General features: G+C 38.5%; 1 protein-coding gene and 1 long non-coding RNA gene across 2 annotated transcripts; one reads left to right on the top strand and one right to left on the bottom strand.

Annotated features, from left to right (window-relative positions):
* Window positions 1-809: 809 nt before the first annotated feature.
* On the top strand, window positions 810-27,534 carry LOC140164915 (galactokinase-like). Its single transcript, XM_072188313.1, has 8 exons — window positions 810-956; window positions 4,721-4,740; window positions 18,069-18,258; window positions 20,212-20,470; window positions 21,809-21,990; window positions 22,987-23,137; window positions 24,760-24,922; window positions 27,089-27,534. Exons 1-8 carry the CDS (start codon window positions 812-814, stop codon window positions 27,158-27,160), a joined length of 1,182 nt encoding a protein of 393 aa, XP_072044414.1. The 5' UTR covers window positions 810-811; the 3' UTR covers window positions 27,161-27,534.
* LOC140164027 (uncharacterized) lies at window positions 11,391-14,917 on the bottom strand. The gene is made up of 3 exons (XR_011860468.1): window positions 14,606-14,917; window positions 12,496-12,621; window positions 11,391-11,915 (listed from the first exon to the last, which is right to left on the bottom strand). It is a non-coding gene; the product is annotated as an uncharacterized lncRNA (long non-coding RNA).
* Window positions 27,535-27,999: the final 465 nt, after the last annotated feature.

The following is a 27,999-nucleotide window of genomic DNA, read 5'->3' as shown; positions in this document are numbered from 1 at the left end:
TACCATTTTTCTGTATTTTTGTATAATGTTGCAAAGCTAAATAAAAACTAAACTAAACTAAACTAAACAAAATGCAACCCGGGAATGCAACATAGGAGCTACCTTACTTATAGATCTATTAATGTTATGAAAGGGCATAAAACTATCCAAGGCATTTCAAGAGGCTCAACTGTTGCATATTAAAGAAGCAGGTTTGTCAACAAACAACAAAAAACGATGTGTAGGCCTACCAAACATTTTGATACAGCCTGTAGTACTGATAGTAGGCCTACATAATTGCCATCATTATGAATTTTTCTTTATGTATAAATTTATGTACTTTGCTACAGCACTGAAGGCAACCATGGGCAATTCCCTCGGTTACTGAATTCAATCAAATATAAACATCCCCTTTTGATTGAAAATAAATCAAGGCACAGTCAGTGTGGATAGATCTACCGGTCATGCCGGTATTCAGTGAGTAACTCAGAACTGTCTTGATTAAGCTTACCGCAGCTCTCAGGCTGTGGTGTTACCCATGAAATAAACATAGAAAAGTGCACTAACCTTTCCTCAATCTTTATAAAATTGAAAAAACAAATATAAATCTTGCTATTTTGTTTTTAAAATGATACACAAAATGCTATGCGGCTGCCTAGTCTGCCGTACACCATGGCATCGGTGACAAAGTACACGGTCTATTTTGTAAACAAAGTTAAAGACCCCGCGAAACTCTGTGTTGACCATATTTGGATATGACGTCATTTGTTCTTGGTGCTGCCACTTCCGGGTTTAATTCTTTAACGCAGGAAGAACATGCCTTTTGCATAGTATGGACGTGGCGGTTGTAGAAAGTGTTGAACAGCTTGTAAATCGTGGGAAAACTGTTTTTGAAGAAACATTTGCTTACAAACCTAACGTTGCAGCATGTGGGCCCGGGAGGGTGAATTTGATTGGTGAACACACCGACTATAATGCTGACCTGCACGAACAGCTGATGGCGACCAACTGTGCTGATCCCAAGCTCTTTCACCGGCTGGTCAACAAACAAAGAAAAAGTAGTGAAATTAACACACCATCACTAAGATACCAAGGTGTTCTGCACGAAGGTCCAGACGAAGTGTGTGCAGGTTTTGCCTCCTATTTCAATGACCTAGCTAAACCCAAAGTGGCTACCTCATTTGACGATGAGCATCGGAAGAAGGTAGAGGCAGATGTGGCAATACTACTACACTCTCCCAAACCAATCCTGGATGAGACACCAACTGTCATCACTATGAAAGAAACCCACTCTGCTCTCTCAGCTCTCAAGAAAGGAAAGGCACCCGACGTAGACGACATCTCAGGTGAACATCTGATCTACGCGAAGGACGCCGTGCTACCTTATGTCACCAAGCTGTTCAACAACATTATCCAGCAACAACATGTCCCTTGTGCATTTCTCACAGGATGTATTAAGCCAATTTGGAAGAAGAAAGGCTCCAAAGACGACCCCAGTAAGTACAGAGGTATTACCATAACATCTACCCTGGGTAAAGTCTTTGAAGATATCATCACCAAAAGAATTGAGACCTTCTTCGAGCATCAGCAATCGAGACTGCAGTTTGGGTTTACAGCATCTGTATCCATTTTGTCAGCATCTCTGATTATCAACGAAGCTGTGCAAAGGAACCTGCCCAGGACTCCAACCATCATGACACTTCTTGATGCAGAAAAGGCATTCGATGTGGTATGGCAAGATGGGCTACTCAGGAAGATGGCACTCCTAGGAATCCCCAAAGATATATGGACTGTTATGCATCAATGGAGCAAGAACAACACTGCTACCGTGGGATGGGAAGGCAGAACTTCTGAGGGTTTCCCTATCAGGCAAGGTGTGAGGCAAGGGGGCAAAGGGTCACCCCTAGCGTACAAGATCTTTATCAATGACCTGCTACTCTCCCTGGAAAGGTCAGCTGCCAGCCTGAGAGTCGGCTCCACTCCAGCATCATGCCCTACAGTTGCGGATGATGTGGTTCTATTAAGCAAAGACGAAGAAGGCACACAACAACTACTGGATATTGTGGAAGAGTACACACACCACAACAGATACGCCATCAACACCAGCAAGAGTGCTCTGCTCTATTACCACCGGAAGAGCGCCAGTGATCAGATCCAACAACTAATTTCGAAGACGCACCCCTGCAGGTGATGGAGGATGCAGTCCATCTCGGCATCATCCATGGCACCACTTCTGGCCTGAATAAGACACGTGTGGAGACCAACATCAATTCAGCTCGGAAGTGTCTATACAGCCTTCTCAGCACCAACTTGCATGGAAATGGTGGTCTGAATCCAACAGTGGGAGCTCGTATTTACAACCTATATGTCGTACCTAGGTTAACATATGGAACCGAACTCTGGCTGAAGGAAAAACTACACACAAGAAGTCTTGAGAATTTCCACCATCATGCGGTCAAGATGCTGCAAGGTCTTCCTGACAGGACCTCCAACGTAGGAGCTCTGATACTGCTTGGATGTCTGCCGATATGCTACAGAATACATAAGATCAAATTAGCCTTGTTGTGGAATGCAGTCAAGGATGCAGAATCGTATACCCACGCTATCATCACCAGGCAGCACGCTCTGGGGAGAACCAACTCTTGGGTCTGTGAAATGGCAGCCTTACTTGAGTTATATCATCTGCCTACCCTTGGTCAACTTCTTCTAAGCACCCCAACTAAGATCCAATGGAAGGAGACTGTGAAAGAAGCTGTCCTCGAAATCTGGAAGCTGAGAAGCTATGCAGAAATGGGAAGCAAAACATCACTGAAGTACCTGCCCCAGAGAAAGTAACTCCGGTGAACCTCATCCGGTATGGCAGTCTTCCCTCGAATACGAAGCTGGTCACGCTGAGCCAAAACGCTGCCAAACTGCTTACTGGCACATACACGCTGCAAGGTAACCTGGCCCAATTCAACCAAAATGCAGTTGACCCTACGTGCAAAGTGTGTAATAAGAAGCCTGAAGATCGAGCCCACTTCTTAGCATCGTGCAGAGTCTCCGATGATCTACGTAATAACCTCCTGGCAAGCATGACAGAGATCACAAAGGACACTGTACTGGAAGAGGAGATCGCGACTGCATGGAAGTCTGAGAGCACCCGGGCTATGCTCATGTTAAACCCACAACAAGCACCCTTCATCACATCTACTGCAATCTCCAAGGAAGACTGGAATACCATTGAGAGGAGGGTGTCAACAACATGCCACCTTATGCACATCAGGCGGTGGAACGCCCTACTGGCCCTCATGCCCGATAGGGATAAATATAAAGCTTCCACCACCGTATTCAAGTGTTAGCACAAGCCAGGTGAGCTTGTGCTTTTTTAGATTTTTTAACTGTACTTTATTATATTGTTATCCAGCGTTCTTCAAGCCAGCATAACATGATGCCACACAGGCAGATTCGACATAAAGGTAACTCTGTGTATGTATTAAGGCATCATACTAGCTCCTTGAACTGATTGACACTGCCGGAGTACTAGCTTAGTAAGGCAGGTGCCATGTATGGAGCTAGGGTACGTATGTATATAATGTTTGGAAATGATACTTTGCTGGATGAACACTGCTGTTACCCTATTTTTTATGTGAGTTTACTGCCGCATCACAGTTTCTTCTGTTTATATTATTTTGATTGCATGACCTTTTGAGTATTTACTGTGCCTGCACGCTTAATGACAGTCACTGGAGCAGCTAATAAGACAGGTGCCATATATGGAAATATGGTTTGGTATGTGTGGAAATAATGTTTGAAATGACACATTGATGAATGAACACTGCTGCATACTGATTTTATGTGAATTTGCTGCCACCTCACAGTTTTTCTTCTGTTTATATTAACTAATTGCATGACATTTTGATTGTTTGATGCCTGCACGCTAATGACATTTGCTGGCCCATGTAATAAGACATGTGCCATATATGGAACTATGGTATGGTATGTATGGAAATAATGTTTGGAAATAACACTATGCTGAACGAACACTGCCGCTGCACTGATTATGTGAATTTACTGGCACATCACAGTTTTCTTACGTTAATATTATTTTGAATGCATGACATTTGCTGCCTGCACGCTTAATACTGACATTCGCTTACTGCATGAATGTGATCCCTGCATGCTTTAATGACATTTGTTTTAAGAATTGTATTTGGAGATATGTTGCCCAGGATAATTATACCTAATTCCAGTGCTATACTTGTGACACTGCCTGCCCACCTGCTGATGGCCTGACTGTAGACTCATGCCTGATGACTCTACGAGTGCTGTAGCCAGCACGCTCCTGACATTTGTTCTGATAATGCATGATTATGATGCCTGTACACTACATGACAGTTAAACCTGCTTCGTCTGCTCCTCTCAACCTAACTCATCTTATAAATGTATGTCTGATTGATTACAGATGCCAACCTGCCTGAGATACCTGCCTGTGTAGTGGGGTTCGCTCTTCAACTACGTCCAGGAACCGCGAAAGAGATCCTCCGCCTGAACTTTTTGCTGCCAGTATACCTGACCCTCGTACTAACTTTTGTGTGTGTGTGTGTGCAAACTAGTGATAACTGTGATATAAGTATTCGGCAAGTGAACTATTTTAGTGACTATTTTGTGATTGTGAATAAGTGTACCTGTTGAACATAAATCTACTCTTCGGAGGTGCTCCTACTGAAAGGAGGAATATCCAACAACAACAACAACAATGACGGGTTCGTCTTTCCAATGGTGAGGCCCTAAAATTTTAATTTAGTAAGCTTAAAATTAAATATTTATTTATAAACTTGAAGTTACTAACTGATTTAACATTGTTTTAATAGGCCTGTTCATAAAATTGAAAAGAGAATAATTTAACTTAAAAAATGAGGGGTCAGTCATGTCTGTAGTGCAAGTTGCAACAACTCAACTGGCAGTGGCAATGTTATGAGCAAAAGTATGTCGCTGATTGTTCCAACACTACAGGGCTGTCAACTCCCACGCATTGGCCGTGAGTCTCACGCATTGGGTCACTTTCTCACAGTCTCACGCCAAGGTAGTATAAACTCACGCCTAGGTAGTAAATCTCACGTAAAAAGCTGGGAAATGAGTAAAATCTCACGCATCGTCATGAATAATTTGTTGCTTCTACCCCCGCTTTTCACATTCTCGAGCACCGTGGCTCAAATAATCATGGTACAAAATGAACATTGGAGTCCGCAAATCCGGGTACGCCTCTGTCTCACGCCAAGCAATTCCAAAAAGTTGACAGCCCTGGTTCCAATAATTAATATTTTTGCATGTTTCCTTTTACAAATTAAGCGTACGTACTACAACTACATCGTTACATACTCAACTGGACACTGGTTGGTAACTCACTGTCCAGCGCCTATTATTTTACCCAAGGTACTGTGCCGGATGTCATGTTTGATGCCGTGGCCGTGCGCATGCATACGCATTGGTTCAAGCTTAAAAGCTTCCAAAATAAATTATAATTGTACTGGTACTTTGTTTTGCTGGTTTTCTCCTGACTGTCTTCCTTGAACCAGAGGTCGCTGGAGTAAATGATGTTGTTTGAATGATTATATAACATGATATGGCACATGTGAAAAAAGTATTAAACAAAGATTATCATGACATAAGTTGATTAATGACTTACCGTAATAACTTACAATGTCAATGTAATTCTCTCGGTCGGGTTGTTCCATATTGCACTTACTAATTTCTCATGTCCCACAAAGGGGACACATTCACAAAATCCCTACAGGCAGTGTTTGAAATACCACATGCATACATAGATGCTTGACTCTGTGCATGTAGAATTTTGCCTGTGCATGTAAAATATTGTGAAAATCAGCCAATTTTTAGGAAAAAATCAGAGTTGTGCATGATTGTAAGTTTTATTTTGTATTTCGACCCCTGCCTACAGGGCCTTTCAGTTCCAGCCAATTTTCTCCACATAGAAAGTACCAATTTGCCTTTTCTTTTAGATAATCGTTAGTGCCAATCCGGCTTGAAATGTGGGCAAGGCATTAGCCATCTGGAGGAGTGTCTTTAGGGTGTCCAAAATGGTCACAAATACCTTACATGTACATGTATTCTACAAAATCAGAAAAATTTGGGTGTCTAAATTGAAAACAGGGCGTACAAATGATTCCTGGACACCCCTCTGGGTAATGCCTTGAATGTGGGAGGGGGGGGGCCATCCGGCCAAAATTGTGGCTGAAAAGAACAAAAAATGGGTAATTTTGCTGAAAGGTGTGGGGAGGGGGACGTGTCCCCTGTCTCCCCGCCGATTGACGCCCATGTTTGTAATTACAGAGTTTATTCCCCTGATGAGAAATCAAACTTTTGATTTTTTCACCAAGAGGTACATACTTGTATTTATTTTTATGGCATGTTTTTTATAATATCCCCCATTCAGCCATTGCAACGGTAATTAGTGCCCCCTTTGTGTCAGAGGGTGCAAGATGGAACGGTCGAATCCCGGCAAAAACAACTAATGTGATGAAGTGATCCATTGCAATTCGCAAGTGGCATCATGCCGACCAACCAAATGTCAAAATAAGTCTTTAATTGTAGCCTTTATTTTGCATGAGAAGTCTGTTCATATCCTATTATGAGACCCGGGTAAAGCAATGGAAGTTTGGAAGTAAACACAGCTGATCCCCACGATATGCACGCATCAAAAAATAAGCAACCTTTGCTCTAAAAATCAACAGAATATTTTTAAATATCAATTAGCATTGCAAGAAAGTGCAACAGAGGTCTGCTGAAAATCCTACCGGGTTCTAATGCAAAACTGCTGTTTTGCAGTTGAAAATATTTTTAAAAATAAGAGGCAGACACTGCCAGACCAGGCTCCTGACCAGCTAATCATGTGACGTGTCTTATGTACCGGTACCCGTATTCGGTTTTTGTGACAGGGTTCAGTTTTTGCCGGCAAAGTGGCAAAAACCTGGCAAAAACTGTTTTTGCCCGGTTTAAACCGGAAAACTGGCAAAAACTCACACATAGTCACTCAAATATTAAAAAGTGACACAGAAAGCTCATAAACAGTAACACACATCTTTCAACGAATCATTCAACATATTTTTTTTTTTTTTTAGTCCTTAAAATGAAAAAGTTTTGAATTTGATACATGCCACATTTCGATTAAATGCACTTGAGCAATGAAAACGCATGCCTTTAATTTCTTAATATATTGCTTATAATTACAAAATCTGGCCTTGTTACACTCGGGAACTTATTTTTGTAACTTAATAATTTGTTTTGAGATGAAAAAATTGAACTATAAATCACTTTTTTAGTTTTTGCCATTTTTGCCGGCAAAAACTGGCAAAAACTGTTTTTGCCAAGTGGTTAAAACCACGGTTAAAACCGCAGTTTTTCCACCTGCGGCAAAAACCTGCGAACCCTGTTTTGTGACAGGTGGGGGATTTGCATTGTGATTGGCCAAATGTCATCATGTTACAATGAAATGTAGTCTACACCAGATATTTGTACAAACATTTGAAAACATTTTATTGATTAAAAAAATAGTAATTTATAGAAAACTTTTTATTACATTTCTGTATATTACAACTACTGATAACTTTCAGGTACCGGTACTCGACAGGACAATCAGTATGTTACAGTAAGTATTGGAAAAACTGTTTGTTGTGGGCATTATTGGTGGAGCAGACACATGGATACATTGTTTTGATCAAACCATACTTGAGGTTAACTGTCTCTGTGTTCATCCGACATCAGGCCTTGGGATCCTTTTGTAGTAAAATAACATATGTTTTAATGTTTTTATCAAAGGTTGCTGGTGTTATCCGTATGTGTACATTCATACCTCAGGGAGATCCTTGTTTGGGTTTTTTTTTAAATAAATAAATAAAATGACACATACGTTGTTTTTTTATCATACCATCATACTGTCTCTGTGATCACCAGGCCTTGGAGTACATGTATATGAAGAGCTTTGTTGCAAAACCCCTTACATCCACTTGAGCGATTTTGAGAAAACATCAAAAAATCATCAAAAAAAGTACTGATATATATATATATGGGTTTGCAACAAAAGCAGTTCTTGGCGGGATGCTTGGGTAGAATGAGCATCCCACTCATATCAGTGATTTATTTTGATGATTTATTGATGTGTTCTCAAAATTTCTCAAGTAGCTGTAAGGGGTTTTGCAACAAAGCTCATACACAGCAGGATTCAATTGAAAAGTTCATGTAGATATTGGTCCCACAGTTCATCTGTTGATGGAAAATAATAATACTTTAGGCAGGTCTTTTCAGTTTTGACCATTGAATGTCATTCTCTGTGTCACATTTCAGTGTAAGAATTTCAAAGTTTTATTTCTATCATAGATGAGGATATCATTTGTATGTATCTCATACACCTGTAGTAGTGTTGTCTGGCTCTGCACCAGTGTCCGAAATAAGGAAAATATGGAGGTTGTCCCGAGGACAGCTAAAGAATGAATTCTGCTTGTCCTCAAAACATTTTGGTAACTTGTCCCCAAAATCTAGTGGCTGTCCAGAGGATAAGTACATAGCTCAATATGGTTGTCCCCAGTGATTTTTGGACAAGAGGATTAGTGCTTATTTCAACACTGCTCTGCACTGCAAGTTTTGCCAGTGTTCAATGAACTAAATTCATCGTTGGGTAGGAAAAACCTCCTAGATGTGTCAATGGACCCCTGAGCGTGTTTAAAGCAAAACTACCCATGTAACATGTTGGCAGTTTTGTTTTAAACATGTTCAGGGGCCAAAAGCACATAGGCGGTTTTTCCTGCCCAACGACGTACATGTAATATGCAAGAACACATACATGTACAATGCATCAACGGTGAAAATAAGCAGGCTACAGGCCTTCTTTTAGGCCCTGGGTTACATACCCATTGAGATTAAAAATCACAACACCATGCTACACTTTTGTCCAGAACCATAGCCCATAAAACCATATAATGTTTTAAGATACCAGAATTGGGAAATGGTGAATCAAAATGTAATGGGGTTTCTCTGCAATGTGAGGTCAGAATTTGATAAATCTATATTGTTGTTAAAAGTCATGAAAGTAGACTATTGAACTGTTCTGTTGGATTAGACCAAATTGGCTTAAATTCTGACTGTTAAAACAATAAAAGTGAGTCCTGTTTAATTAACAGAATAAAGTGAGTCCTGGTCCCGACTTAATTCAGCTTAATCAGGACTTCCTTTTTTCAAGACTGAGTCCTGGTAGGGAACATCTTATTTTCACCCTTAAATGTCATATACATAAAATGTCACATGCACAGCACCGGTGTGGTACATTCCTACATTGTTCTCTACTCCAGGAAAAATGATGATCATCTTTAAGGGATCTGGAATGAGCGCTTTTGAGCGTTTCGACAGTATTTTTGTGGGACATGAGAGCACATCAGACATATCGAATTATGCGTTCTGAATACGCATTTAATGTCTTTCTGATATCAAATATTTTTCATTTTTGAAATTCACAATATAATACAAATTTTATGACAAATTATTAAAATTTGATATTTTTCACATTTTTGATATATAACAGTCCTCAAAGTAAATTTTATAAATCTAATGACATATTCTTATACAAATACCTAATTTTTTTTGGTGTTTTCGGCAAAAAAATCCATATCTTCAACACGAAAGGTCAAAATTTTCAATTTCATCCCACCTACATACACTTTAAGTATAAATCATCAGATTTATAAAGTTTACTTCGAGTACTATATCAAAAATATCAATTTTTAATCATTTGCCATAAAATGTGTATTCAGTGTTGGAATTAAGCATTTTTTTATGCGTAGCAAAATTTGCTTTCATTACTTTTCTCTTGGTACATTCACATTGAGTGTGTAAGTCTTAAATACATAAAAATGCTACTTAACTCCAAAATTGTGTAGCAAATTGATAAAATTGTGTAGCATTTCGCTACGCTATACCAGCTATTTCCAACGCTGGACTGTATTACATTGCGAATTTCAAAAAAATCAAAATTATTTGATATCAGAAGGACATTCTTCGTATTCAGAATGCAATTCAATATGTCTGATGTGCTCTAATGTCCCACAATAAATACTGTCCAAACGTTCATACCCCACCCCTTAAGCATACATGTATTTAGCTAGATCTTTTAGTTCATGGTAATTATAACCTACCGCTACCTGCCCCTGTGCAAAAGTGCAAATAAAATAAAATTTATGTCATTTAGTTTGGAAAAGTCAGTGATTTATTTGTATGAATTTTGACCAACTTCACCAAAAATATTTGAAATTTGGGTGAAAATCAGGCTCTTTTATGATTTTTAAAGTTGGTCAAAATTTATAAAAACAAAACAAAATAAAAACGGTTCCACTAAATGGGAGCTTATGAATTTATTTATTGTATAGGGTCAGATTTTTATTTCCCCACCTTTTCTTTGTCAACAAATTAACTCAACATTTTCCACAAATTTATTGAATTTATTGATTATTTTGAGCTTCAGCATTTTCTTATAACTTGGAACTTGAGACAAACTTTAAAAATCCAAGAAAATTTACAAAAATATACATGTACCGGTTTGTGCTTAGTGTATACTTAGTGTGCAATTACAAAGCAAGATTAGAAACATGATTTCATCACATCAAAAACCATATCACATTCAGGGGTAGCGCTAGAACTAAACACTCCAGTGTCCGCAGGGACCCCCGAACTTGCAGAAAAATAAAAGGTAGGGGGTCCGGAGTAGAATTTGGTGAGGCCGAGTTGCACAAATGCAGCATAAATAGTATGTCTGCAATAGCGCTAGATTAAAAAACTGGGGGGGGGTCTGCAGGGACCCCTGAACTTGCAGAAAATTTAAAAACAGGGGGTCCGAACTCTATTTTGGTGGGTCTGGGACCCTAAAAAGCAACTTAGCGCTACCCCTGATCACATTCCAGCGCTACTTGTTTTAGCATCTTACAAAAGACTATTTTGAATCTATGAAAATAGCCCCTGTGACAAATATTTGGGCAATTCCAAGCATCATTCCGCAACGCGATGTTTGCATATGCGTTTGGAAAAGTTTCTTCCACCTTAATCTTTCACTTACCCAAAATAGATAGCATTATACTATTCACCTTCCTAATTCGCTGCTGCATTAAAAAGAAATCATGTGCAAAAGTCGCGTTGCGGAATGATGTTGCTTGGAATTGCCCATTTACAATGCCAAAAAGTACACACAGGAGCTATTTTTGAAATATTTGGGAAAATTTCTCTTTGGCCCTTTAATTTTGAGCCCTACTATATTCTCTTTAATAGAATATTATATTTATCAAAAGCTTTCACTATGTTTTTGACAGGTCCATATATAGCCAGCAGTTCAGGAGAGGGTGGTGACCCCCCCCCCCTCCCCATTTAAAAAAAAAAAAAACATGTTCCCAAGAAGATCCAAATTAGAAAAAAAAACATCTAGGACCAAATGTTCATGTTGAAGTTAAACTGTTCAAAATAGCCATGGAAGTCAATTTTTACATGATTTATGTAAGCAGCATTTTGGGGGAAAAAATCAAAATTTTGGAAATCGGCATCTTCCACAAAAATAAATCCTGGCTATAGTATACTGGCCTGGTTTTTTTTATAAATGGTTTAAATTTAGTCACCCATGTATTTGTGTACACTATGTCCTACAAGTACTAGTGCCCACTCCCAGAATGTTAATTCGGGAGAATATGCTGCGTCAGTAAAAATGTACTTTGACATTCCATGAAACATGCCATTGTCATTGTATTTCCACTATTTACAAGACATCTACACACAGCAATTCCAGATTGTAGGAAAATTCAATTTTGCCTTGAACGTAATATCAGTTGTGGTTTATGGTGATGGTGAAGGTTCTTCCGGTGGTTCTTCCAGATCTAGGCCTTTGTTTTCCTTGTAACTGCCTTGAACTCCTTTGATAAGAAAGATAAAAGATATATAATAACTTGTTAGTAAACATTTAATGTAGCATTATCTTCATTCGCTGAAATTTAAAAGTTGACATTAAAAGTGTATTTGATCAGAAATGACCTTTCAATGTACATTTGTGTCTAGTCTATTCATGTAGTACAAATACAGAGTATTCATTTAAATCCTGATCACATAGATCACTATATGAATTTATGCATTCGACATGCATAATTTACCAGCAAACAAAAATGTTTTTTTAAAAACGTTTTAACCGGTTCCATTTTGAGTGTTGGTTTTGGTAAAAATGTTTTAATAACAATATTAAATGTTGGGTTTGATAAAGGTCATGAAAACATTTTAAAACCTTTGGGCGGCGCTCAATGGACAAATTCATAACAGCTCCCCATTTCACCCCTGAGTAGAGAGAAGCAAGTAAGGTAAAGCGACTTGCCCAAGTGCATAACATGATGGCACAGCCAGGGCTCAAACTCGCAATCGGTGCTCGCAATCCACCAATTGTAAGGCAGAGTCCGTAACACTGCGCCACCACCCATGCAGGATCAGACCTGCTATATTTCTTACCTGATGGTAACTCGGATGATTTGCTTTTCTGCATAGTTCCTGTTACCAAATAGAGAATACATCCACCCAGTGTCACAACCATCACAATAACACCAATCGTTACTGGTAACCACACAGATACATCCCCTGTAACATGATCAAGCAAAATTATTTGTTTTCGCTGAAATCAGTTTTTTGTGATAACCATCAGAAGTGGTTGAATTCTTATGACTTCATTTATTTCACAACATGAAAATAATCTCAGGAACTATAATTAATTAACTAATGGGCTAATTGCACTACCCCATTTTGCTCCCACCCCACCAAAAAAAATTAAAGATAAACCTAATTGCTTGTCAAACAAAATTTGACTGGTGCCACAATAGATTAAAGAAGACCCATGTGTATACCTAGACTTCTCGCAATCGGGGTGGGGGTGGGGGGGTTGAAGCTACGAGTGAGCAAGTGGAGCGTCACAGGCATGACATAAAGCCACAAGGCGGCGAGTATATATAACCACTTTGGTTTCTGTGAGTGTGTGGTAAATAGGTACAAGGTCTGTAGCACACCCTAAGGTAAACCATGATACATCATACATTTACCATACATTTTTTGGATTCGATGTGGATCGACACCACTTCACTACCTAGGTACGAACCCACATTGTGTAATGTGAACACGCCCTTAGTATATAACACGTACCCAGTAATCAGTATAGAGAAAATCACAGGGATCCCCCCCCCATCATGGGAATATAGTATAGACATATACTCACTGGCATGATGTTTTATAATTGTGAAACTGCACTGAACTGGAAAAATGTAACCAACAGTTCAAGCAACTGTCAAGCTTGTTACTCAAAATCAATTTAAATTTTCAGCATCTACTCTGGCTGATTGGGCTATTCTAGTTGAAATCTATACACCCCCTAATGGAAGGCATTACCTTTATCTTCCAAACAGGGAGTGTGAATTTCAAATGGGGTTACTTGAATGGGGGGGGGGGGTCCCCATGCCCCTATTTTGAATAAACAAGTCAGTGATACAATGTATTTGATGACCCCCTGAAATTCCCTTTGCCTCCCAAACACCCACCCTCCCCCGAACCAACTTCTGGTGCCAATTGGTGTATGTCACTAATTGAAGATTGTTTGTAAGTTGAGGGAGAATTGAGGTTTCTTAATTAAAAAGAACTTGGGATACATTCAACACAGGTTTGCTCATTTAAAATAATATGTATAGGCCCCTATAAGTCAAAAATTAAGGTGCACTTCGGTGGGGGGGGGTCTTCAAACAATTTTGTACGGGGATGTGCAACACAGACTTTTGGATGCTGACTTTCTCTACTTTTTGGTGTTTCACAAAAAGCACCCAAATTTGTCCTAATTGGATCTTCTAGAATGCATATAAGGTTTCAGTGCTCCATATCTCTGGCAAACTGCATAGGGCACTTTTTCAATGCATAACAGATTTGTTAAAAAAGTTACGGGAAATACTGCTCAGACTTGGTAGAACTCTCTTTTTTTTGTTAGCTTTGCCCTTTGGTTTGCCAGACATGTAATAGTACATGTATGTTATTTTTCACTTTTATTGTACCAAACATGGTGGAATAAAGAAGCTTGAATAAGCTTTCATGGGGTCACCTTTCTGCTCAGTACATAATGGTACTTTTCATGAAAGGAAAACATTGTGATTTGCCAATTGGATTAATGAAAACACCTTGAAGCAAATTTAAAGGGGTAAGGCCACTTGGTTTTTGCGCATTCTCGATACAATTTCATTCAATTAATTAATTTTGGGAACAGCCATAGTGATTAGTGGTCACTTACCCTAACCAAAATCCTAATTTGATCCCTAATCCTGACCCTATTACTATCTTAATCCTAAATCCTAATCCTAACCTTAAGATTAAAATCTTCCATAATCCTAATCTAAACCATAATCCTGACCCTATACTTATCTTAATCCTAACCCTAAAACCTAATCCTAACCTTAAGATTAAAATCTGTTGTGTTGGCAGTTCGATTGTTTTAAAAGTCTCTCTTGTCTTTTGTGTTAAAAAGCATATCACAGTAAGCTTGAATTTGCAAAGAAGCATTTTGCCATTTAATAAACATACTAAATTTACTTACCCATTCTATGTGTAGATACGTCATACACCCAGAGAAAGTTTGCAGACAATTCACACCAAAACGGTTTTCGATAGCGATGACAAATATCGCCTTAAAATCCAACACAAACCAAAACAGATCAGCGATGACTGGTGGTCCTTCTGGTACCATAAATTACAGATGCAAACATGTATCTGTGATACTAGCTTGAAGTAGACACCTGACACTTTTCTTTTAATTAAAAAATACACAGAGAGGTAGTGACTTTCAGTAGTCCTGACAGGTTATGCGCATTTCTCCTGAAATCAACTTCAGGCAGCAAACCCATGCAACCAGCAAGATTACGCATTATGTCCGATTGGATGGTTCCAAATGTTAAGTTGCTCCTATCTTTATGGCAAAATAGTGAAATTGGGTCCCCTGTAGGTTGGATTAGCTTTAGGTAGGATCGTGCCTGGGCAGAGGTCAAGTTTTCTCTCGTATTCAATTTGAAAAACCTCATCCATTCTTACCCCAAATCAAGTATTTGGTGTTTACTTATCATTCATATTATTACTATTTACATTTGAAGCAAAACTTGTGCAGAAAATTGGGCTATTCGATTTTAAAATCCACACCACCCTGTGGAAGATTTTGGAAATATCTCAGGGAACATGAATTTCAAATGGAATGACCACATTAGGGAGTTCCGTTTGAATTTCATACACCCACTGAGAGGATTCAACCTGAATCTTCCACTGAGGGAGGGTGAGTTACAAATGGAGTTGCTAATGTGTTAATTCCATTTAAAATTCATACTCCCCCTGTGGAAGATTTTAGTTGAAGATATTTCCAAAATCTTCCACGGGAGAGTATGGATTTTAGATGGAATAGCCTATTTTGTGTTTACTTTTAATATCATTCATATTAGTACTATTTACATTTGAAGCAAAACTGGTGCAGACGAGAATTGCAGCAAACTAAGATATTGCTGTTCCTGTCACGATATATAAACATATGTCATTATGGACCACAATGACCTCATCCCAATGGCATAGTACAATAACCTCAATTAAACAATCATAGTGCTAAATTTGACCTCAAGTTGCAGAGTATGAGTTTTTGTACCCACATTTTCAAAGGTTCAAATGCATGTAGAAATATATTTGGGTTAATGAACTGTGCCCTGATTAGATGAGCATGTTGTGGATGCTAGTGAGTACAAGCCAGAACTATTGTATGTTAGAAATTTGTAAGAAAGGCATGCTTATTTCTTACATACATTTTTGTTGTTTGGACTTGGAGTAGTATGCATTATTAGAGGATTAACTTTTTTTGAGGAAATTTCAAGAATTAGCAGGTCAGTTTTTCATTTTCCCCTTATAGGTAAAAGCTGGTAAAGCTGAGTGAGTGGTTGGTTTTATCAAGATTTTTTTCTTTTCCAAATCTCATTGCAACTGGAAAATTATTATATATTGGGACATTTTTTGAGGTTATTTTATTTTCACAAATAGTTTTTGTAGTAATGTTAAAGGACTCAAAATTAACTTTTTTGTTGCAAACCAATGTACATGTAGCATGGTTGTAAAAATAAGGTTTTATGGAAAAATATATTTCCGCTAAATATTTATCGCAGAATTTAATCAGGCAAAAATATTCTTGACCCACAGGGTTCACTTTTATGTACCTTATAGCTTTTTGAAGCCACTTGATGAATAAAAATTATATAGCCAACCACACTACTGCAAAGAACGGCAAAATTCACAAAAATTAATACCGCTAAAAAAATCATGTTACGCATATTAGGTGCCAATTAAGTGACTCAATTAAACAGTTCACTCAAAATTAAATAGTTTGGTGATGTTTTGACATATTAACACAGGGAAATGAGGTTGCTAGGTAGGTGATAATTGTAATTTTGATTGAAGAGAGAGGAGTGCACCACAAGATTGCAAATTGTCAATTTAGTATGATTCTTTTTTAGTTGAACTTTGATACCTACTCCCAGGTACCTATTGTTTAGATAATTAGTGAAGTGTGCAGTTAACAAAATGAGATTTTTTAACACAGGTTTGATGTGCAAAATTGTAGGGGGGTAATTAAAGCCAAAGTTTCAGTAACTTTAGGTAACCTTTTTCCTTGCTGAAAATGTTAAAAGATCTACTGTTGATAATTACTTGAGCATTGATTTGAAAACTTGTTTCAATGGTAAAGTAAGTCACTGGTCCATTGTCAAGTTCATAAAGTTTTTAATTGCAAAGTACAAAATCATGAATAGGATTGAAGTGTCTGTCATTATTGGTTTAAAGGTCTAGGTCTAACATATTGCATTGTGTTCCTGTGTCTACATTTCATATATCAACAGGTAGAGTCAACATGGCACATATGTGACCCAATTGAGCAAAATGAGGACAATGTTTGTGAGAAGTTAAATTTTCAGATTTTCAATTGCAAACAAAAAGTTTCAATTTTTTTAATTAAAACATTTTTAGAGTTGTAAATTTTCATGACCATATTTGGAATCAGCATGAGAAATGCATACGTAGGAGACCATCTTTGGACCATAATATACATAAGGACCAGTGATTACACTGACAAAATTTCATCAATATAGCTCTCTTTCTTCTGGGTGATGTCAAAAACTTTTGGATACCCCCTCGTATGTTTGAAATCGCAAACTCTCTAGTGTGTCTAAAGGAAGGTACAATAGTTGAAAACGTAATGGGTATTTGAATTTTGAACAATAAAGAACATAAGGATTTGAGCATTTTGGTAATCAGCTCATAACTAAAAAACAGCTTCAGCAACATTGTCCATATTTAAATTTTGCATGATCGGGTCACATATGTGACGTGATCAAGGGGAATGAGTCACATGTCGACCCTGGTCAAAAATGAGTTTTACATTTGTTTCTAAAGAGGACATTTAGAGCTTTCAAAAACTGAAAACCTCATGTTGATATGACTTTTCTTTGTGAAGTTACGTCCCTTGATCAATCGCTGAAAACAATATAAAACAAAAGAATTTTAACACTTTCTTTGCCAATATCTCAAAATCAATATTAGCGACATCCGACTCATTTCCCTTGATCGTGTCACATATGTGTAAACAGTGTTTTTCTTGGTCATATTCACTCTTGAATACAGTAGAATTTATGTCTGGAGTGGTGCTTCAAACTTTGGCAGGAAAACATTGTATTTTCATACTATGTGACATAATCAATGTTGTGAACAATATCACTTACTGGTTGAATTTCTGTGGTTACAACTTGCAACAGAAAATTGAACTGGCATATATACATCAGTATGTCTTGGTTAAGTGATTGATTGATTGATTGATTGATTGATTGATTATTCAGTGAAATGAACAAATGGTTGATAGACAGACTCCAAATGACTGACTGGTTAGTTATCTTGTTAGCCATATGACTAATTAATTGATTCATGGTACCTATTTCCAAAAATATTTCATGATATTCTTTTTTTTTTCCTTCAAAATTTTGCAGTCATTGCCTCAAGTCACAGTCCTTGTTGGCAGCAAAACAGATAGCGGTATCTGCCGTGTAGTCACAACGGCAAAGAATGCTGACGAACCTAAGAAAGTTGAATTTTCCGTACCAACATCAGAAAAACCTCTTACACCTGGTGAGCCAGCCTGGGCTAATTATGTCAAAGGAGTGGTGCAGCACTTCAAAGGTTAGTCAAACGATGGTGGCCGACATTAAAATATTTAATGCGGCAACAGCCAATATCATAAGCAAAACAGACAATATGACGGCAACACTGCCTGGACGTTGGACGCAATTATTTTCCCCGAGTCGAGGTGTGTTTTTAACTGTATTGGCTCCGTTACAGAAAAAAAGTGCACAAAATATACTTCCCAGTGCAATGTATACATTTTAGCATGAAAATAAATAATTCTGGATTCAAATTGGATGTGAAGAAAAATTGACTTCGCTGGGGTTCAAACGCGGACCGCCTGGGTGGCAGGCTAATCTGCTGACCACTATACCACATGTCCATTGGTACACACAAGCGAATTTTTTTAGTATATAATAATAACATGTCGTTGCCACTCACGGAAAAAAATAAAAAAACAGTACTTACAATGAGGTTCACTGTCGAACCTCAATGGATTTAGACTGATAAAATATTGCTTGATAACATACATACACTTTTGGAATTATTTGAGACATTTTCATGTTTACGTGTTAAACCAATGATGACGTCAAAATTCAGTTAATCTTGGCCGGCCCCCCTGAGGTTAGTCAAACATGGTGGCAGTGTGAAGCAAAGAAGATATCTAACACTTCCCATAATGCATTTCTTCCATTTCAGTTTTCTGTACTGACTTACTATCTAGTGCAGCATGGGTCGATAGTGACAAAATGTACCTCAATGTACAGAGAAACATCAAGATCTTGCAAAATGTATTTATTTCTTGACTATTGACCCATGTTTAGCCAGTATATCGCAAATTGAAAACAAAGGGACCCTGTACAAAAGTAATATAGAGTGTCATTTAATGAAATGAGGTGATGTATCATGTTACAAAGGATTCTGGGAAGGGTAAGATATCATTTTTGAGTGTGAAATTCAAGTTACTTGGAGCATTGTAAACACTGTTTATTTTGTAGCAAGCAATCTTTTGAAATTCAATCGTTTAAAGGGCATTTCCTGATCTACAGCCTCATCCCCCCACTTTTATAATGTTTATGTACAAAAAAATCATATTAATTCGTTTAGCAAACAAACAAATTACAACACTGGCCTATAGAGTAGTGTAATACACATAATCATGCAAAAATCGCAAATCATCACCCTCATAACAAAATTGCCAAAGTCATTATTACATGTTTCTCATTTGCAATTTTGATTTTCTGAGTAATAAACCCATAATTAATCAAATTTCCAGCCGCATTCTTCATTAACTTGTGGAATACATCAAAAGAGATGTATTCCGGTTATCCCCAAGTTAATGAAGAATGCGGCTGGAAATTTGACTAATTATGGGTTTATTACCCAGAAAATCAAAATTACAAATGAGAAACATGTAATAATGACTTTGGCAATTTTGTTATGAGGGTGACGAAATGCAAAATCAGAATTAATTGAAATTTTGGGAATAAGATAGATATCCACTGAAGAATGCCATAAAAAGAGGATGCTAGGATCACAAAATACTAAGTACTTTAGAATACTACTTTATCACAGCAACAATTTAATTTTTAATTGGAAACAAAATTGTTGTCCAAATTTAAGTGTTTTGTACCAAATTGTCATTACTGGAGAAATGTCATGGTAGTGTCAACAGTCAACACACAGATTAGTGGCAAGTATTTATTCCATAGACTATGCAAACTATTTTTCAACAGTCAAGTCCCTTTGCATATTTGTATGCCGTGAATTCTCGCATATTCATGAGGGCTGATTGTTTGATCGTGCCATGTCTAACAATGCACACGAGCGTTGTGTGTCTTCGCGTTTACGCAAAAGGCCGTAAAAATATGCAGTACGAGCGTAGCAGTTTTGCCTGTCACATTTCATGGAACGATTGGCCTTCATTATCGGGTGGTGAGACTTTGACTGTTTGGAGTTCTTCGGAATCTCTTGACATTAAGGATCATATATCATTTTTTCTTCTTGCAGGTCAAGTCAGTTCTTTCGACGCTGTGATCCTGTCTTCCGTACCTCTTGGTGGTGGCGTCTCAAGTTCAGCTTCCTTAGAGGTGGCAACCTACACATTCCTAGATCAACTTGACCCATCGCAACAGAATATTGACTTGAAAGAGAAGGCACTGGCATGTCAGAAAGCCGAGCATGAATTTCCCAAAATGCCATGTGGTATTATGGACCAGTTCATCTCATTTATGGGGAAGGAAGGACATGCTTTACTTATTGATTGCCGGTAAGAAATTGTGGTGTAGTAACTTGGTTAGTTAAAGTAGGGAAGAAAGAATGGGAGGAGTGAAAAGTAAAAGCATATTTAAAGAGGAAATGCAGTATTAGTATTTGGCACAATTTAAATCTTTAGACTCTGTGCATTACTAGAGTGTTGGGCGACTACATGTATCACTTTTTTCCTAGTCAACAGCAAATAGAGGTAGTCATTGTGACGTCAACGCCACCATCTTGTTCATGGGTATGGAGTGCCTTGTTGCTAATTGATCACCGCGTTGACGCTTGACTAAAGAGGTGTGTCACGCGCTGCGACTTCCACGTAATCAGGGGCGTAATGTCTAATGCATGACATACAGAATGGCAGTACCCACAAGATGGCGGATCCCCCGGAAAAGGCTGACGGCCTCTATAGTCATGAATTTAGTTGCCTTTATCTGTGGTTAAAATTTGACAGAAAATCAGGTGAAAGCACAGAACGGCACTAGTTTGATTGCCAACAAAATACAATTTGTTTAATTTCAATAAAGTTTTTCCTTGTTTTTCAAGTGTTATATTGTCCGTAAAATATCTTATTAAATTGATGATGACAACAATGATCATAATAAAACGGCACTGAGTTAATAGCTTGAGTCGACTTGTTAGGAGAATTTAAAACCTGATCGGCATATACGAGGGGGTATCAAAAAGTTTTAGAAATCGCCCAGAAGTGAAAGAGCTATATCAATGAAATTTTGACAGTGCAATCACTGGTCCTTATGTACACTATGATGCAAAAATGGTCTCATAAGTATGTTTACTTTTTTTACAGGCAACGCTAGATGCTAATAACCTGCTGCCCCAGTTACTGTGCATAAACTGCAAGATTGAGAAAATTGAGACAAGCCGCGTTATTAAGATCCTGCATTTGAAGGGTTGCAGTGCCTAGAAAATCGATGATGAAATTAAAGTTATCTTCGGTGGTGATTGTGATATTGTCACTGTTGCTTTTTGGAAAATGAATTTTTATTTCATCACAGATTTATGGGCACTGTAACCATTAAAATGGAACTTAATCATGCTACATGCCTCAATTTTCTCCATCTAGTGCCTGTAAAAACAAGTAAACATTCTTATGAGACCATTTTTGCATCATAGTGTACATAAGGACCAGTGATTGCACTGACAAAATTTCATTGATATAGCTCTATCAATTCTGGGCGATTTCTAAAACTTTCTGATACCCCCTCGTATGTAGCAAAAGTCGACTTTTGGTTTTCAATAGTCATAGGCTCAACTACTACTTAAGACACAAAACATTACATTACTATAATACTAATAGTCTGTGATGGGGATAATTGTTTTTCAGGTCAATGGAGGCTCGTCTGGTACCCTTATCTGACCCGGATACAGTAGTGTTAGTAGTGAATTCTAATGTACGCCATGAGTTGACTGGCAGTGAGTATCCGACACGTAGACGACAGTGTCATGAGGCTGCAGCATTGATGGGAAGGAAGAGCCTAAGGGATGTGACCTTAGAACACCTTAAAGGTAAATGAAGTACAATGGTTTGTATTTAAATTAGAAGGCATGTTATTCCCTGTGTTTCATTACATAATACATTACATATTTCATACATGTTGGTGGTTTAACATGATTATAACAGAAATGCCAACCCTCCCTATTTTAGACGGAAGCTCCCTATTTTTGGAAACATTTTTGTCCATTTTGACACCCAAATTTGGCAACCTCCCTATTTCTGACAAGTTATGTGCCATTGAAGTTGCATGTAATTTTGAAAACCTCCCTATTTTTTATTTGAATCCTCCCTATTTTCTGGATGTTGGTGTTGGCATCTCTGTTGTAAACATAGCCTACTCGAGGACCCTCACTCCTGACTATGTGGGCATGAACTCCAAGCAGTATTAATTATTGTAATGCACCACCCCTCCCCACCCCCAATAAAGGTAACTGGTAAGATATCAGTGACGTACCGTGGCCGCTCCTACCCCGGGGGGCGGTAGGAAATTCAATTTTGCCGCCCCTTCCTCAACAGCCCGAAAAGGTTGACCCAGTTTTTTTTTCGGTGGTTTGAAAAAGTGAAGAGAAAAAAAAAGGATTATAAGTGCTAGCGCCCTAAAAAGCAACACATTTTGATGTATAGTACAATTTTTTTTATACTTATCAACATTTTTTTCTTTACTAATTCTTTTGCCGCCCTTCTTCTTCCGCCGCCCCATCGCTTGCCGCCTTTCTTCTTCCGCCGCCCTTCGTTTTGGCCGCCCCTGTTTTTTTTGACCCGGGGGCTAGCGCTAAAGCCCCCCAAAATATGCGCATGGATATCACATCAAGGTTGCTATTGAAACCGATATCATGACTATGTACAAACTTGAAACCACTAATAAAAGTGTAGTGGTATACGTTCCTGCTATTGCCCTGTACAAACCCCTTTGATAGATGTTTGAAATAGTACCAACTAAAATGATGAGTACATTTGAATATAAAAGAATAATTTCTGATTCAAATCTATGTAACTTTTTTTCACAGCACATGAAGGTGTAATAGAGCCAGAGATGTACCGTCGAGCCCGTCATGTCATCGGTGAGATTCAACGTACTACAGAAGCAGCAGGTGCATTGGAGAAAGGAGACTATGTCAAATGTGGACAACTGATGGTGGAAAGTCACAACTCTCTCAGGTGGGTATACTACTGCAAATCTATCATGGACTGGGTTAGTGGCATAGACAAGGGGGGAGTAGTTGCCCCCTGTGTGGGATTTATCTGCCATTTAGATATTTGAGATGTTTAAGGGGGTACTACACCCCTGTGGTAAATTTGTGACTATTTTTGCATTTTTCTCAAAAAATAATAAAACGCTGGTTACAAAAGTTACAAAAGTATATGGGCAAGGAATCCAATTACTACACTGAAATTTCAGTAACTCAAGACAAGCGGTTCAGTATATATGATAGGAAATGAGGTACATCCTAGCGGTACCTTATTTCTTATCATAAATAACGAACTGCTTGTCTTGGGTTACTGAAATCCCAGTGTAGTAACTGGATTCCTTGCCCTATAATATACTAATAACACAGTGATAACTTTTGTTACCGCTGTGTTATTAGTTTTTGAGAAAAATGCAAAAATGGGCACAAATTTATCGAGGGGTGTAGTACCCCCTTAAGGCCTTTCTTCTCCATTTTTGTCAAATATATTGACCCTCCTTTGAAGTTGACTACAACCTTAAAAATATTAGCACTTTTGTTGACAAAATCTCAAATTATGAAGAGTAAAGGGGATGGATGAGGCTTTTGATTGGGTAATCATTATTATAATTGCCCCTTTCTGTGAAATATTGGTTCTGTGCTGATAAGAAATCAACATCCTCACTGAGGAAAATGGGAGGGAGTAATCAGGGTACTAGCTGTCATCATGGTTTCTTGCTGCAAATCAATATCATGTTTTGGTGTGATTCTAAAATCTGGTAGCAAAAACAACAAAACCAAGAATTGTTAATCCAACTAAATTTGAGTTTATAGATCACGAATGTGACCCAAAAATGAAAGGGCTTTCAATCATAGCATATTATGTGGAAAGAAAAGAATAAAGAAATCAAAGACGGCCCTGTATCATCACCAATAAAACTATACCCCTAACTTCTCATCAAGGCTCCCGCTGTACGTGAATTCTTGCGTCCAGACACATTTTTGTATTGCTGGACGCAATGTTCAACAAATTTCATCAACCCGTTGCGTCCAGTCGGACGCAAGTTGATTCAGCCCAAAATTGAGTGATTATAAGCTTACCAACTTCATCATCGTACATCATACATTGTCAGCAAGTTTGCATTCACGTAATTTGTTATTGACATTAATATTTACATAAATCTTTAAAATCTCATCAGAAATCTGAAAGGAAATAGTCAAATATTTGCATCAAACTGCGATGTAATGCGATGCAATACCGGCAATCAGGGGCTTTGTAAAATTGTATTCCCTGTTGCCCAACACATTAACATACATGTACGGACACACAAGAATTTGTGGGACGCACATTTCCCGACCAGGTTTTGCAGTTGTGCGTCCGATCGGACGCAGAGTTTTTGAAGGCTAGCGGGAGCCTTACTTCTCATATAGGACACAAAGTTTAACCGTCACACCAACCATGGAGTTTGGCATGAGTGCAGTCCACAGCTGACATGGGCTAATGAGGTAGTACTGGTAAAGTGGGGTTTTGTGGTAAAGGTATGGTTAAATTAATGTGTCATACATTTCTCTGCGTATTGTACATGTAACATTCACATTGTTTGTGTCATACAGGGATGATTATGAAGTAAGCTGTCCAGAGTTAGACCAACTAGTGGCAGCTGCTATGGAGGTTGATGGTGTGTATGGATCTCGCATGACTGGTGGGGGCTTTGGTGGATGTACGGTCACACTACTCAAGAAGGATGTAGTACCTCAAGCAATTAAGCATATCAAGGTATGTGGATGGGTAGGTGGTTAGGTGTGTGAAGGGATGGGATGGGTGGGTTGGTGAGGTAGATGATGTATGGATCTCGCATGACTGGTGGGGGCTTTGGTGGATGTACGGTCACACTACTCAAGAAGGATGCAGTACCACAAGCAATTAAACATATCAAGGTATGTGGATGGGTAGGTGGTTAGGTGTGTGAAGGGATGGGAGGGGTGGGTTGGTGAGGTTGATGGTGTGTATGGATCTCGCATGACTGGTGGGGGCTTTGGTGGGTGTACGGTTACACTACTCAAGAAGGATGCAGTACCACAAGCAATTAAACATATATCAAGGTATGTGGATATGTGGGTGGTTGGGTGTGTGAAGGGATGGGATGGGTGGGTTGGTGAGGTAGATGATGTATGGATCTCGCATGACTGGTGGGGGCTTTGGTGGGTGTACGGTTACACTGCTCAAGAAGGATGCAGTACCTCAAGCAATTAAACATATCAAGGTATGTGGATGGGTAGGTGGTTAGGTGTGTGAAGGGATGGGATGGGTGGGTTAGGTGTGTGAAGGGATGGGATGGGTGGGTTGGTGAGGTAGATGATGTATGGATCTCGCATGACTGGTGGGGGCTTTGGTGGGCAAGGTCTTAGCCAGCCATGCGTCCACACGTCTTTAAGACGGCCTAATCTAATTTTAGACAGGTGGATTTAATGGATTTTACAGATGTGATAGCTCTACAACAGATGATTTTAAGGTTATATGAACTTGAGACTAATTCAGAGTGACATGTAAAGGCCAAAAATGAAATCGGGACATATTTGACTCCAGTGACCCTTCCATGGGTATAGACAAGTTGTTTTATATTTGAGGGTCAAATTTTGGTATCTGCTTGGACGGGTGGTTTCTGAATTCTGGCTAAGACTCTGTTGGTGGGTGCACGGTGAGGTAGATGATGTATGGATCTCGCATGACTGGTGGGGGCTTTGGTGGGTGCACGGTTACACTACTTAAGAAGGATGGAGTACCTCAAGCAATTAAACATCCGGGTTAAACATATCAAGGTATGTAGTTGCATTGGAAAAAGGGGCTATCTTGCAACTTTGGAATTCAACTTCAAATCAACGTCTCTTTCATAAACAAAGGGTAGAAAACGATAAGCTATGTTAAAAATTTTTTTAAAAATGTCCCATGGGGTCAATAGGGGTCAAATTTCATAATACAGGGTTCAAATTTCAAAATTGCTCAGATTTTGTCAAAACCACACCAAAGTATTCCTGATAATAACAAATCAGAAGAAGTATCTACGCAACACCGTTCTTGAGTTATAACCAAAGAGGACAAAATTGGGGTGGGGGGGGGGGGTCAGTTTTTTTCTACACCTCAAGCAATTAAACATATCAAGATATGTGGATGGGTGTTTGGGTGGGTGCATGTCCAGAGGTCTGACAAAAAAATGCAAGAGAAAATGGGGAAGGGAAAGTAAAAGAAAGGAAAAGGGACAAGGAGCCTGTAAACCACCAAAGCCATCCTGATCATGGGCCAAAACATCAAATTATCCCAATAAAGTCCTTTTATTGGAAGCTCAAAGACCTTTGCATGTACAGTCTCTCTAGATAAAATGCTCTAAGTATAATATATCCCACATGGGCATGTTTCTCTTTCAGTTTTTGCCAGGGGGGACACTCTGCCCCACTGCTGGCTCTATGTATGTTAGGGGATATAATGGGAGGATGGGATGGTGGTGTCTATAGATCTGGCATGACTGGAGGGTATATGGTTGCACTATTAAAGATGCAGTGCCCAAGTAATTAGACATTCAAGTATGTAGATGAGTGGATTAAGTGGTGTCTTTCAATCTTGTATGACAGGTGGGGGCTTTGGTGGATGTATAATGACACTATTGGAGAAAAAGGCATTACTTGCTGGGTTTGTTATCTCAGTGGGTGTATGTCAGTGAATGGGGTGTGTTCAGGGTTTGGTGAGGAGGTAGTTGTGTAGAAGCATGAAGAAGAAGGATGGTATCATATTGTGTCCTTATTTTAGGGCTGACATAATCATGTATGCAGTAGTTTACTAGTTCCTTCAAATTCAGTGGCAATTAACTGCAATCAGAATAAATCTTATTACAATCATTTAAAAAAATTTCTTATAAAATTTGTTTAATTAATTGCTTGTTCATTTCAGAAACAATATGCTGGTGAAGCAACATTCTACTTGGCAGCTCCATCAGATGGTGCCAGGAAGGTCACCCTGTGAACAGGTGGTGTTTCATCATCAAGTCAAGGGGTTGATTAGTGCAAGAAGGTGGTATCTGCAATAGCTGCCAGGTGTCACATTGACACAATAAAGAATGCAGAAATTGTCAAAATGTCTACAGGGCAGCTATTGCAGATAGGACCTTCTTACAATAACCAAGTGTTCTTCCAAAAGAACTGCAAATTTGTAAACCACAAATATAACTCATTAGCTTCACCAAAGAGATTACACTGAAAGAAGCTGGATACCATCATATTTGTGGGTCGCTCATGAAGGATAAACTAGTGTATTACTTTGCATGCTAAAGACCCATTCAGTGATCCCAGCGCAAGTGTGAAAAAATTAAAATTGTTTATAAATTGCTTAAAAGTGAAGGATAAGTCATTCAAATTGTCATTTGGTATTTTTGAAATGACAAATTTGGCAAAAAACGAAGAAAACAGCAGTACTGACAAAGTTGAAGTCCCATTCAAATACATGTAGCTAATTTATATACTGTCAGTATATAAATTACAGATTCGTGTAAAATGTCTTATTTTGTCTTAAATACACAGCTTTCGGCTGAACCACTTGCAGGCTACGTTAGCACATCAATGACAAAGGTACCAAAATCTGAATTTTGATGATTTTTACGATCGTCCGGATGAGCAAATCACTGAATGGGCCTTAAGTACTGTATGTGCAAAATTGAGTAATGCTCAAACTAAAAGCCAACTGAATTTTGGATTTTGCCTGTATAATGCCAGAGGTACACTATTACAATCCAATATGACAGATTGACCCATACATTGATAAGCAACAGATCCAGCACAATTCCAGCCTTCGTTAATGTGGCCAAT

This window comes from Amphiura filiformis, chromosome 11 (genome assembly GCF_039555335.1).
Source record: "Amphiura filiformis chromosome 11, Afil_fr2py, whole genome shotgun sequence".
Taxonomy (NCBI): Eukaryota; Metazoa; Echinodermata; class Ophiuroidea; order Amphilepidida; family Amphiuridae; genus Amphiura; species Amphiura filiformis.
Note: the sequence above shows the minus strand (reverse complement) of the source record. Positions and strands in the feature narration are given on the sequence as shown.